Genomic DNA, 15,455 nt, shown 5'->3' on the forward strand with positions numbered 1-15,455 from the left:
CCTTTTGCTTCTTATGTTGTACCTACCTTCCCAAACCTCAGTATATGTTACATGGGTTCGATCCTTCCATTTGTTCTATTTCTTTCTTTATAACTTTGTATGTTTAGTGGGGTCTGCCTGTGTGGAGTTGTCTTTTATATGACGCGTGTCCTATGCACGTGTGATGTTTCTATCTACTTTGTATAAATTATGCTAATTTGTTGTCTGTGGCTTGCATGCGTTCTTGGTCGAACAGGTAGAAGATATTAGATGTTCTAGGTTAGTGTTAACTTATCTTTGACTTTAATTTCTTCTTTTGATGGATATATTATACACAATTGAAACTTCATCAACGTCAGATCTTTAGACTAACATTAAGTACTAAACAACACAGTACGTGAGCTTTAGCTTAGTGGTATTAAGGTGTTAGATAAGCATTTGTCTTTTAAATGATGAGTGATCAGACAACACCGTCATACGGGCTGGATCCATGGGTGACTACGTACACTAAAGCCCGCAACTTATTTAACATGTTTTATAACGATTGATACCATTATTAATTTACTCATTAATCAATCACCTATTAGGGTTTCCAACGACAATGGAATTCACTCTTACATTATACCGCCACCATTCACAGCCTCTCTCACTCGCCCACCACCGTCCTCCCTCCTTTAATATCATCGCATTCCAGAAATCAAAATCATTCTCATCGATAACACCAAAAGCCTCCATCCGGATTAACGCTAACCCATCATCCTTCCTCAAAACAACCTTTGTCACCGGTGTCACCCTCACCGTTGTTTTCCTCTCACGTTTCACCGTCGAACCCGCAATGGCGGCCCCACCTCCTGCCACTATTGAATCCAAATCTGAAATACAAGAAGAAGAATATCACATCAAAGCTCTGAAAACCCTAATGGAAAACAAAATTAAAAATGGAAAGGTTCAGGAAGCGATCGGGATACTTAATCAGCTGAAATACCATTTACTTTCACACGGCGTAGATGATGAACATCCTTTACGTGTAGAAGCTTACCATGCAAAAGATTTAAAAATCGTCGAGAAACAGATTGTTGATAAGATGGAAATCTCCAAATTTTGGGCAATGAATTATTATCGAGATTTCAAGTTTGCGTTAACTCTAATTCGTGTCATTCAAGGGGATTATAAGAATGCTTTAAAGCTTTATAAGGAGTTATCTTACCTGCGTAGAGATTTTAAGCCGTATTTTTGTCAAGAGGTTATAGAAACATTGTTAGGGAAGAACGATGATGTCGAAAATAGTTTTGGCTTTTGGAGATTGTTGGGCAAAATTTAAGGTTGTTGGTAAGTGATTATATAAACATTATTGCAGGTCTTGTAAGGTCTTTTGGTATTTTGACAATGTTTATTAGTGGCAGAAGATGAGAAAAGAAAGCGGTAGCTCATTCTACAAGAGTTGATATTGTGTATACCAAAGGTTCGCTTTTAATACTTTATCGTTCATGGTTGTTTAATTATGTTTGGGACTTATATATGATTTAAGTATGCATTGCTATTTGCTTCCAAGAAATTAGCATATTGTAGTTGCTTATCAACGAAACTTATGGCTTGCTTCTCTATTTACTACAAGTGTTTAGTTCGTAGGAGGTTGTTGAATTTGAACTACGAATTCTTACTCGTTTGGTTGTGAAATTCGTTGGATTTGGATTTTTTTTTGTTTTAAAAGCGCGCGTCTAAGACATGAGGCTCTCATAAAACCGATCTAAGATGACGCCTCATTTACTTTTGGGTTAAATTTGATCAGAGTTAGTAGTTGTACACTGAGCAACACCTTGCAAACAGGACTTTTGCGCCTCACGCAGGGGCGGAGAGACTTGTAGCTAGCCCAGTAAGGGCCCAAGACGAAGACCCACTCAAAATTTCATGTTCTTTGTATCGGTGTTATATAGTTAAGCCCAAATTTGTTAAGTGACCCAACCAATTATTTCAAAGGGCCCCAATAAGTGGCCATTGACCCAACTATTCTTTCAACTTTCCAAGCCCACAATTCAAATGCCAAACAACTACTGCTAATAAGAAATCCTTTAACAGGGTTGTTTTTTTTTTGTGGGTTAAGGGAGTAGTGGTTTCATTGTTGGTCGGGCTGCTTTAAAAGTTGCTTTCTGTAAGGTGACTAAACACGAGAAGGCGTGTCTTGACAAGTAACATGTATTTATACCATTTGCATTTGACGCTTTTGGTTTACTCGTGCTTGAAGTTATGAAGCTACTTAACTGAGTTCAACGGGTCATGCATGTTAATGTTATGACTTCAAGATCAATCAATGTAGTTCTTAAAAGATTGAGTTTTGCAATTTCAAAAGAGGTAGCGGCATAGCTTATGCATGTGTGCTTTTTATTTCGATGTAATCTCTACTTTTTAAATTAAATATGGATTAATAGATTTTTACTCGCCATATCAATCTACTATAAAGATCTATACGCTGCTTACTTCAACCAATGGTCCAATAAAATATATCAGCACCGCTTGTTTTATGTTTTGAATTTGTACGCTTATGTTTTAATCATATGTATTGATTCTTATTTTTCCAAATCAAATTAATGAATTAAATGTTTTGATAGACCGCCTGCTATTTATAGCCACAAGGTCTGAAATCATGCTGAATACCCGTGTGATATGGTGAATTTATTGACAAATCCTTTTCTGACTCAGCATTGAGACATACCGTATAATGATTAGACGATTTGTCTAATCAATACTTCACGAATAAGTTTGCCTTGAGACAAGGCCGTCTCGAATAGTAGGCGGATGATATGGTCCGTATCTATAATTATCTTTAACGGATAACCATTGTTTGTGACGAATCGTATAATGAATGGACGGACATCTCATTCAAGTTTTGCTTATTTACAATTTGGACATTGGGCTTTAAGTTTGGCATAATTACAAAATGATCTTTTGACTTCTAAAGTTAGAAAATTTGGACTGAAAGTTTTAGGATGCTACAAAAGGAAACGGTGATGTTTACGTATTTAGTCAACAGTTATTAGATTTCGTATCCTCGAGCTAACAGTATTGGTAGGTGTGTTCAATGAATCGAATTTCGAATACTCAAATTAATTGAATTGACTTATTTGAACTTGGATCGGTATTTGAATTATTAAATTCTATTGATTTGACTCAAATTTAAAATTCATGGCCACTTTGAAATTCAATTCGAATTTGCTTATAAAATATTTTATTTTAATTATATTTCTAAAACCATTACAAATTAACTTACAAAACTGGTAAGGCATTTAAATGAAAAAAAATTATCAAACTATAAAAATAATATGTACAATTGAATTAGAATTTCTAATCGAATTTAACATCATAAATCCCGTATTCGATTACTTGATCGAATTCGACGTAAAAAAGAAACCCAAATCCGAGGCTTCAAAATGAAATTCGATTAAAGTTAAGTTTTTCGAGTTTGATTTGAATATTGAACGCCTCTAGCTAAGATGATGAATTAAGTTAATATATAAAGGGAACACAATTTTGTAACCTGACAATGAGGTACTCTGAGATATTTCACATCACATATGCAAGACATTGCTCGATGTACAACTAGATAAACTTTATTTTCCACTAAGAGCGTTCACAATCCATTGTCTATTAAATCTATGTAATTATATTAAAAATTATTATATTTCTCTATCATTTTTTTGTTAAATAATAATTTTTTATTTTTATCATTACTTTTTCTCTCTTTCACTCACAACCATTTTCAAAAGATGTTAAAAAATTATGTGGTATGAATAATTTACCAATAAACAACAATATTTTTTCTCTTCTTTATTCACAACCATGTCCAATAATTTGCAAACACCCCCCCCCCCTCTTCCACGAAATATATATGGGAATGGGTTGTGAATGCTTTAAAGGTTGTGTTTATCTCATCAGTTTTACATATCAAACTTTAAGTGAGTTAAATCTTTCATAACTTCATTTTTTATTTTTCTTTTGCTTCTTTTACATACAAGCCTCTCACATCCACTAACTTTGACCAAATTTAAATCAGAAATGCTTCCTAAGGGCCTTAAGCCTCATACGCCCCTTTTAAATTAAAACAAAGAATCCAAATCCAACGAATTTCATAACCAAACGATCGTAAGAATTCAAAGATATCAAATCATCCTATGAACTAAACACCCGTAGGAAATGCAAGGCATAAGTTTTATTGTTGATAAGCAATTACACCCACAGTCCTTATAATGTGCTAATCAAGAAACCACCACATACGGTAAGATTGTTCTGGCAACAAATAGCAACACATACCTAAAACATAACTTCCCAATTGAACTAATTAGAAAAAAGATAACATAACTAATAAACAACCGTAATCCCATGAATGATAAACAAAAAGTCTTAGCAAAGCATGAAAGGCAAACCGTTGTGTATATACACGAGATCAACTCCTTAAATAAGCTCCTGCTCTGACCATCTTCAATCTGCTTCTAATTATAAATACCTTCATGATACTTGAATATGTTTTGCAATTTCTTTCAAAGGAGATGGGTTGGATAGATGGAAGGTTTGCTCTACATTTTATACGTTACTTCGTAAAGTATCATTAACCAAAAACCTAGGACAAGGATGCCCCATGCAAACTCTACATAATCAGAGCTCAGCCTCAACCTTCCCCGGTATATTTTCTCCACAATCCCAAACTTATATTCCGCATCATCCTTTTTCCCTAGCATTGTATATATAATCCCTTGAATAAAATAAGGCTTAAGATCTCGAGGTTGTTCGTTTAATAACTCCTGATTAATCTTTAAAGCATCGTTATAGTCTCCTCGAGTTAAACTGATTTGCGCTAACATAAGCTTGGAATCCCTATAATGCTCCATCTTTCTACACCTAAAGCTGATTTCCATCCTTTCACGCGCGTCAATTTCTTTACATGATAAGGTTCTACACGTAAAGGGTCTTCATCATCATCTCTGCCGTATGAATGCAAATGGTATTTCAGCTGATTAATTATCCCAACCGCTTCCTCACCGTTTCCATTTTTTATTTTGTCTTCCATTAGGGCTTTCATAGCTTTGATGAGATGTTCTTCCTCTTGTATTTCAGTTTTGGATTCAACAGTGGCAGCTGGAGGTAGGGCCGCGATTGTGCGTTCGACGGTGAAACGTGAGAGAAAGATAGCGGCTACGGTGACACCGGCGACGAAGGTGGTTTTGAGGAAGGATAATGTGATAGGGTTTACGAGTCTTGTTATCGGGTGTCTAGGGGTTTCGTAATTAGGGTTCCGGAAGGAGGCTTTGGGTGTTATCAATGAGAATGATGCTGATTTCGGGAAGGCGATGGAAATAAAGGAGGGTCGGGGCCTGGGCCGGCGGGTGATCAGTGAGAGAGGCTGTGGATGGTGACGGTATGCAATAGTGAAGTCCATTGATTGAAAACGATGACTTGTAGATCCGGAACCCGTGATCATTGCTTGATTTATCAATGGCATCAACTATTATATAAAACAAGTTAAGTTAATTGTGCGTGGGCTTTATAGTTAAGTCACCTATGAATCGAGCCCATGTATATGGTTATTATATCACTAAAAACTATTTATCCATATAATGAAAAGAACGAAACATTACATTTTAATCTTAAATATATATAAATAAAATATTTAAAAGTTCTCTGATTGCTTCTTACATTCTCTTAAGTCACCATATCGTTTTATTTTAAAATGGAGGCTTCTCTTACATTTGACCCGAATTCACGGGTATGGGTCTTACCAAACCCAGATAACCCTTAAGCGGGTCATAGCATCTCATTATATTAAAAACTAGCTTTTAAACCCGTGTATTACACGAGATTTGTCAAATGAAAGAAATATATAAAATAGAGACATAAAATTAAAGATAAAAAAATGAAATATGTAGTATAAACAATAAGAATGCTAGAATCTCAAATTTACATTCATATGAAAAAATTATAAATGGATTAAATATTGATTATGTGATAGGTGTTTATGAAGTAAAAAAAAAAAGAAAGAAAGAACGAATTGACGGTTTCCAAAAAAGTGAACAACTCGAATTTATATTTTTTCAGCAAAAACATGAATTATATGATTCCAAATTTTTTAGGTATAATTAATCATTGTTTTAATGTTTAAAAGTTCTTTTAGAATGATTATGTTTAGAATATTAAATTTAAGATTCAAAATTAAATAATCACATAATTAGAAATTAAAATTAAATAGTATAACTAAAACTTTATACATATATGAAGTTAGAAGGTTTGCATAATTTAAACTAAATTCGCTAGTTCTTATTATTAAAAAATGTTAAATTCTTTAATAAAAACTAAGGTATACATTGAGCATAATTATATTTTAGATATTAAATTGTTATAAATGATCATTAATGTTTATATAATATCTTCAAATATATTGAAAATGTGGTAACTCATGGGTCAAACTATTTTCACTAATAACCCGTGGATAGCATGGATCAAGGCGAAGAGAGATTAGGGGTATGTTTGGTTGGAGGTAATGGAATGAAGGGGAAATGGAATGGGAGAAGGAATGGAATGAAGAATGGAATGAAATGAAATGGATCATTCCATTACTTTGTCTTATTTGGTTAACCTATGTGAATTAAATGAATTATTACTTAATGTTGTTTGGTATCCAAAAAAATTGTATGAATGAAATAGAAATAATAAAAATACTCCTATCCAAAAATATTTTTTAGCACAAAAAATTATAAAATAAAAAATCAATGACAACTGTGGTGGGGTTAGCTCTGACGACGAAAATGGTGGTGGCAGTGGCGGCAGCGGCGGCGGGGTGGTGGTGATAGCATTGGTAGTGATGGTGGCGACTGTGGTGGTGGTCAGGCAGTGAAAGTGGTGGTGGCGGTGATGGTTAGGCGCGGCAGTGACAATGTTTACAGTGGTTACAGTGACAATGGTAGTGGCGGCGGTGAGGGTGGTTGCTGTCACACCCCGAGCAATGAAGACGGAAACGTCGAGGCGCGACATGATTGCTCATTGCACAATGACACTATAAAGTTACAATATTTAAACAACTCATTTAAATCTATATTATCATAAATAACACAACAATTGTTCATACAAAATGCCAAATAGATAGATAAACAAATAACTTGTTCTTTTATTTTCTAATATCCTAAAGCCAAGATAATAAGTTTCTTCAAGTAATCCAATCAAGCTAACATCAAACCTGTAACATTGCATAAAATAGAGTTTGTCAACACGAAGGTTGGTGAGAAATTTTCATAGTTTTAGACAATAAGTATATAGTATGAAATCCACAACTAGTATATGAAAACAATAAATAATAGCAACAATTTAGATAATAAAACCGTCAATAAGAATACATTGACGACAATAATGAAATCGTCAATAAGAATACATTGACGACACCTTTCTATATGGGGATACCATATATACTCGGAATTAACGTATGATCATACTTTGATGAGGCTACCCGCCTTAGCATTCAAGAGGCTACCCGCCTTAGCATTCAAGAATTTGCACATAATCATGTAAAGTATATAACACCAAATCGAGCATTTATTTAAGTAAACATATACAATACGTGTTGTGGTTTAAGACTCAAGTATAAATCATTTGAATTTGAATAAGTATGCAATGCCACCCCCAAAACGAAAGATGGAAAACGGGGGATGAAAAAGTACTCACATTAACAAGTAAGTTGAAAGATAGTGTCGTGAATAATCGGAGAGATCGGTTTAACGAGCAAGACCTATATTAAACGGGTCTCGTGTTAGTAGGTAGTCTTGGAAGGGTTTAAAATAAAATACATGACAAATAAAGTAAATAAATAAAGTTTAGGATTTAAAATGTAAATATTTGAGAAATTAAAGAAACGAGTTTTGTAAAATAAGTTTACTCGAAACCGGGTCTCGGTATTCTATTCATTAGTTTTTTTTTACTCAACCTATGTTAAGTAATAATGTGGGTTAAAATGCGATATTGTAAAACCCTTGGTTATAAGAATACCAAGACGAGGTTTAAACGAGTGTTCGGGTTTGTCGGTTAGAGACTTGATAATTGACCAAGCTCACAGTTAACTTCCCAAAATAATAAATGTTATGAGATAACTCAATAAAATCAAAATAGACTTAACCAAGTATGTTGTTCTACTGTGAAGAACCTTAACGTTCGTTAAGCGAGTATACGACTTTATCGGTTCGAACTTGTTATAAGATCAAGTTGGTTACCGACATGCCAAGTATGATTAGAAATTAACTAAAATTGATTTAAAATATAATCTTGAAGAAAAATATGAGTTTTGGTGGCTAAAAACACACTTGTGTGTCTTAAGCGAGTGAACTCGGTTTAGTTCGGGTTTTTTTGGTTCGGTCCTTGACTCGGAATAAGACCGAGGATGGTTACCACATACCCAATTACCATGGAACTTGTAAAATAACTTATAAATAATAATACTCAAGTTTTACATTCAAAAAGTTAACAATAAAGCTTTTAAACAAAAGTTCGGTTTTTGGTTCGGTCCTTGACTCGGAATAAGACCGAGGATGGTTACCACATACCCAATTACCATGGAACTTTTAAAATAACTTATAAATAATAATACTCAAGTTTTATATTCAAAAAGTTAACAATAAAGCTTTTAAACAAAAGTTCGGTTTTTGGTTCGGTCCTTGACTCGGAATAAGACCGAGGATGGTTACCACATACCTAATTACCATGGAACTTGTAAAATAACTTATAAATAATAATACTCAAGTTTTACATTCAAAAAGTTAACAATAAAGCTTTTAAACAAAAGTTCGGTTTTTGGTTCGGTCCTTGACTCGGAATAAGACCGAGGATGGTTACCACATACCCAATTACCATGGAACTTTTAAAATAACTTATAAATAATAATACTCAAGTTTTATATTCAAAAAGTTAACAATAAAGCTTTTAAACAAAAGTTCGGTTTTTGGTTCGGTCCTTGACTCGGAATAAAACCGAGGATGGTTACCACATACTCAATTACCATGGAACTTGTAAAATAACTTATAAATAATAATACTCAAGTTTTACATTCAAAAAGTTAACAATAATGCTTTTATACAAAAGTTTGGTTTTTGGTTCGGTTCTCAACTCGGGATGAAACCGAGGCTAGTCACCACATACCCAATACCATGGAACTTGACAAATATGAACAATAAACTAAAATATGTAGAAGTTAATCAAGTATAACAAGTTATATGGTTAGATTTGTTAAATATATAAACAAGGACTACAAAGTCCTCCATGTAACCTTGCCTTACTAGCCCAAAATTTCAACCGGCCGAGACCGGAGAAACGAAAGACCGAAGGTAAACAAGGAGTGTATATTATATATATGTTGTAACATCAAGCTTTAAGTATTGAGAAGTTAGTTAAAATGAAAGATTAGCTTATGAAGAACAACCTTAGAATTCAAGAATTTGAGAGAGAAATGAAGAAATGAGCAAGCACAAATGAAGAAGATGGGTGTGTGTATATATAGGGTAAGTTGAATGGGTCTTTCATAAAGGGTGTTTCATGAAAATGGGTTGGTTATAGACCCAAGAAAGCACAAACTACAAATGGGTCCTTCAAGTCTCTATTTTGGTAGTTTTAGTCCATGGAGTTCGTTTTGAGCGTTTTCGGGGAATTTTAAGAACCGAAAAGGGTGTTTTTTTTATCCAACAACTATAAAACAAATATTTTAACATACAATTCATCATTTTGATAATATCGAAAGGTTCGGGATACAAAACGGGTCGGGTTTACATTAAGAATACAAGTATAAAATAACCCGAAATTGACAAATGTCACAGTTGCACTGGTGGTAGGGTGGTGGTGGCGGAGGTGGTGGTGACGGTGGTAGTTAGGTGTTGGTGGTGACGATGGTAGTGGTGGTTGTTGTTGTTAGGTAGTGGTGATGTTGAGAAAGTAGGGTGTAGAAGGAATGGAATGAAAAAAAAGAAGGGGGTGGGAAGGAATGGTTTTGATGGAATTAGATTCCATGTATAATTGATGATTCCATTCCATTGAGCAATCAAACACCACTTTTTTCTTTCTCATACAATGAATCATTCCATTCCCCCTATCATTCCTACATACCAAACGCTACCTAGAAGATTTATGCTATGATTGAATGCGGTTAGGACAACTAAGCATCATTATTTTCGTTTATTAGTATAGTAAAATTAATCTCACCAAATATTTGATAGGAAAATCCTATAAAATAGGGATATATTAAAAATTAATATCAATTTTTTTTTTTAAAAAAGATTATTTATAATTAATAAACAACTTTATAGTAAAAGAAAAACAAGTGGGTTATGGGTCTCACCAAACCCATATAGTTTTTAAACAGGTTATAGCATCTCATTTATAGCATCTCTTCTTTATTCTCATTTATTGTTAAAACCTTTTCATCATCAAATTTTAAGTATATTATTAACTCACTTAAAATAAATAAATATATAAAAATAAAAATATATATAAATATTCGACACGAAAAATGAAAACCACCCCGGTAATACGGGGGATAAAACCTAGTGTGTGTGTATGGTCAAGTTATTCTACAACAGGAGCGGATGCAGCTTATAAGGAGGGGTAGCACCCGCTACCCCTCAACTTTTCCGTCGAAGTGGAAATTTTTGCGTCTATGTATTACGTTCACTACTACAGAAACAGGCATTTGGTATGACCAAATCTGTAGCTAATCAATAGCAAAATGAGTGTTTGCTACGGATTAGCTACAGATTGGGTTCGTAGTTACAAGTCTCGTAGCTAGCTTATTTGCTACGGGTTTTTGCTATGGAATCAAAATTTTGCTACGACTTTAGCTACAAAAAGAAACGTCATTATTTTAGCTACATTAGCTATGGATTTTGCTACCAAAATGTTTGCTACGGATTTTTAGCTATGAATTGTTAGCAACAAAATTTTGCTACGCTTATTTAGCTACAAAATTTTTTCTACGATTTCATAACTCCTTAGTTACGGAGTTTTAGCTACAACTTTGGCTACGAATTTCATCCAAAGCTTTTGCTATGGTCTAGCTACATAATTTAGCTAAGTTTTTTGCTACCAATTTTGCTATGAAATTTAGCTACAAATTTTGTATGATTTTTGCTACAATTTTATAAAATATCATACCAAAATAAATATCCAAACCATAGCATAAAATATCCAAATGTTATAGAAAAAATATCTAAATCATCCAAAAAAAATATACTAAAACTATAATTTAATTTACAAACATAACCCCATACATCTTAACTTAGTTTCTCATTCATTTCAGCAAACATTGTCGCATTTTCTTCAATTATATCTAAGATCGCATATTTCTCTACTTTTTATCGTTCCAACTCCACTATTTTTTCCCATTTCAACTTGGCTAGTTTTTCCTCCAACTGCTGCACCTGCAATCATATTAAATTTGCACATCATAGTTAATAATAAATCAATGTTCAATGAACTATACAAAAAAATAATAATAAAAAAAAAGCCTCTTTTACATTAAAAATTTTCAAGGTGTACAAATGTATAACCAGTTTGTAAGTTAGCCGATTTGTTTTGTATTAAACCAAAAATAATTTATACATAATGTTACATCCGCGGTTTAGTCCGGTTTATACAGCTGGTTTCCACTAAAAACCGCAAACCAAACCATTCATCGCGGTGTGCTTGAAAGTATGTTATTGGAAAGATTAGTTTCATTGTGCAGCCGATTTCCTTAACAAATTACATGGGGCCACAACTAACACAACAATTTATGGGTGTTCACGGTCGTTTTTGAAAAGTTTGGGTCAAACCATTGATAAAGGTTCTTTTATCATCACAAACCAAAACCAAGCCATTGAAAATAATAACCGAACCAAATTAAACCATCGATAATGATCTGGTTCCAGTTTGATTTCATGGTTTGAGACTTTGGGCTTGTTGAGTTTTTAAAAAATACATGATATATAAAATGAAAAAACTATCCAAGATGCATAAGAAAGCCATTAAAACATATCAAAAAGTGCCCAAGGACAATAGTTTCTACACAACAAATACTTGTCTCATGTGCAAAAAGTAGAGTTTCTATTTTCAAAGAAGCATTCGCCAAAGGCCCAAAAGTAAACAAAATGCACTACAACAAATGAAGCTTGCAAACCTGAATTGGATGTTATTGGGGCCAAGTCCGGGGTATTATTTGTTGGAGCTGAAGTGGAACCATGAGCTTGTAAAACGTACAGTCCTAAAATTAATAAACCAAAATATTTGATACACGTATAGGTGATAATGTTATGCAACTTTTCCTTTCATTTATGATCAAATCAAATGTACTTGAGAAGATCAAATGTGAAATGTTTTACCTTAGCATTTGATATCAACATCCTTCCCAATTGAGCTTCCATAAGATTTAAATTTAAAAAAATTCTTCTCTCTGCTGATAAACAACACTTTACTATTTTTGACGAAAATACATCTGTAAATAAGAAGATTAGTAACTATTTGTATCCAAAATAAAGAATACTATATAACATTAAAGAGGTCAGTAATCTGCATCACGAAAACTTGGTTGAAGCATTTCATCGAGCACTTGATGTGCATCTCCAAATGAGACCATACCAATGAACAAATGCATTGCTTTCAATCTGATTTTCATACAAAAGTAATTCTAAATAACTTATTGTTGGGCTACTAATCTGTAAGAGCATAAATGTTAGAGCATCTCATTTATTTGTGAAACATTTTCATCATTAAATTCTAAGTATATTATTAACTCACTTAAAATAAATAAATATATAAAAATAAAAATATATATAAATATTTGTAACGAAAAATGAAAACCACCCCGGTAATACGGGGGGATAAAACCTAGTGTGTGTGTGTGTGTGGTCAAGTTATTCTACAATAGGGGCAGATGCAGCTTATAAGGAGGGGTAGAGGTGCACAAACCGGTTTTTTAAAAAAAATCGGTTCGGTTATTAACCGGACCGGTTTTTAAAAAAAAACCGGTTCGGTTATTAACCGGACCGGTTTTTTTTGCCCGGAAAAAAACCGGTTCGGTTAATAACCGGACCGGTTAATAACCGGTTTTTTGCTGTCAAAACCCTAACCGGTCTAACCGGATAGGACCGGTTTAGAAACCGGTTAGAACCGGTTAATAAACCGGTTTTTTTATTAACTGGTTTTTTTTATTTTTATTTTTTAAATTTCGCGGTTTCAAATACGAATATTTGTTTTTTATATTTTGTACTTAATGAAGACCATTATTTTTTCACAGTATAAACAAACCGGTAACTACAAGGCAAAACGGTAACTACAAGGCAAAACGGACTGACCGAAGCCATTCTTTGCTTTCGTTGTTAGGGTTCTTTGCTTGGAAGATGAGTATGAGTGTGTGTTGGTGAATGTGTTTTCAACAAACCAAAGATTAAAAACACATAACTTTCATTTATAGTTTTTACATTAAAAATACAAACATTAAATCGTTATCGCATATTCGTAACTCAAAAATACAAACATTAAATCGTTATCGCATATTCGTAACTCAAAAATACAAACATTAAATCATTAACACTGAAGAAATCTCTGCCAAGAACTGTTGTTCATGATTTAACTCAAAAATACAAACATTAAATCGTGAACTAGCAGATGCTCCTGTTGTTCCCAATCGCAGTTTGTTCATGATTTGCCTCCATGTTTGCTGTTTCTTTAACTAAATTAGAAAAATCCAAATCAACAAGTAAATAAGAGCACATATTAGGAAAAAGAATGCTTAGACACGATTACATGAACAACTTGCTGTTTCTTACTCATGATTTGCCTCCATGTTTGCTGTTTCTTTAACTAATTTTCTTCGCTACCCGATCCCGAGCTATTTCTTAGGTAATCGTCGTACGCGGCTTCTTCATCGGTCATTGGTTGAGTGTGTCCTTCATTGACCTCGTCTTCATACAAGCCCGCTTCATACTCCATTTCCCCCTCGAGTGAGCGTTGATGTTGTGCCCTATCTAAAGAGTCCAAGTAATCCTTGTAGAAAATCGACATCTCTATAGCTGGTGCAGTGAGTCGAGTCCTCCTAATCGATATAACCCTGCCAGAAACAGAAAAAGCAGACTCCGAAGCTACCTTGGAAGCTTGGACCGTTAGTAAATCTTTGGCCATGGCGGCGAGGATCGGAAACTCATCCTCCTTACCTCTCCACCAAGCCAGCAAATCAAGACTTCTAAATTCATCCGGAGTCATGTGTTTCACAAAGTTGGTACCACCATACCTTCCAAGTTCACTGCTTGGGGTGTTTACCTTTTGACGTTTACCGGCGTCTTCCCAAATCATGTAGTACATCACCATTTCAAGGTCGGTTTGGGATTGGGATTGGGCAACAGCTCTTAACGAGTCATGAATTTGGGAAGACGACCCGTATTTTGTAAGGTAGACATCATACATGTTTGACAAGGTGGTGTTGAAAGCATTCTTTAAAGTTTGGCTATAATAGGGGTTTTGATCGTCGTTTAACCCTAGTTCATCACAAATTTTTTCTATTAAAGCTTCAACACCACCAACATTGATGCAAGGGTTTAACGCAGCAGCACATGTCAAAACAGCGGGTAGTTCTTGAAAATATTTTCTAAATTTTTCTTTCATTTTTACACCCATATCAAAATAAGGTGCACCCCTACAATGAAGTTCACTCAACTTTGTGCACATGACAGCAATTTTTGGTAAAGCAATGGGGCTTGTTGGATAGTAAACCCCGGATAAACTAGTTGTGCAAGATTTAAAAATTTGAAGGACCTCCGTAACGATCTCAATCAATAACCAGTTTCTAGGATCGTACGGTGCACATTTACCCCTACTTGACAAAATTTGATGAAACGCAATTAATGATTCTTTTTGTTGGATGGCTTTCTCAAACATATTACAAGTCGAGTTCCATCTTGTTGGACAATCCCAATTTGGCCCCAACCATTGACAATTAGCTTCTACACAAAATTTTTTGTATCTTGAAAATGTTTTATTGTTGCTAAAAACATCTCGTAACATTCTTTTAAAATTGTTTCTTTGCGTTTCGATCACGTTTAACCCATCTTGCACGGCCAAGTTGATAATATGTGCAATGCATCGGCTATGAAAAAACGCTCCATCACAAATAGGTTTATACTTTAATTTTAAATGGCCAACCGCGGCCGTATTGTTGGACGCGTTATCAAACGAAATTGAAAAGATTTTATGTTCAATCTTGTATTGTCGAATGACTTTATCCAAGATTTGAAAAATATTTCTACCCGTGTGCGGGTAATCAAACAATTGAAACGCAACGGTTCGTTTCATCATTTGCCACGACTCGGGGTCAACCCAATGAGCCGTCACACAAATGTATGAGTCGGGCGAACCATGAGGTACCGACCACACATCCGTTGTTAAGTTTACACCAGTTTGTAAGTTTGAAAAGTATGAAATTAGTTCGGATT

At 34.2% G+C, this 15,455-nt stretch overlaps 1 protein-coding gene across 1 annotated transcript; it reads left to right on the forward strand.

Annotated features, from left to right (window-relative positions):
* Nucleotides 1-580: 580 nt before the first annotated feature.
* Nucleotides 581-1,300, forward strand: LOC143578626 (uncharacterized). Its single transcript, XM_077062140.1, has one exon. It carries the CDS (start codon nt 581-583, stop codon nt 1,298-1,300), a length of 720 nt encoding a protein of 239 aa, XP_076918255.1.
* The last annotated feature ends 14,155 nt before the right edge of the window (nt 1,301-15,455 follow it).

The sequence above is a fragment of the Bidens hawaiensis genome, unplaced genomic scaffold, assembly GCF_021521415.1.
Source record: "Bidens hawaiensis isolate Kalapana, Puna unplaced genomic scaffold, B.hawaiensis_p1.1 tig00001461_1, whole genome shotgun sequence".
In the NCBI taxonomy this organism is placed as follows: Eukaryota; Viridiplantae; Streptophyta; class Magnoliopsida; order Asterales; family Asteraceae; genus Bidens; species Bidens hawaiensis.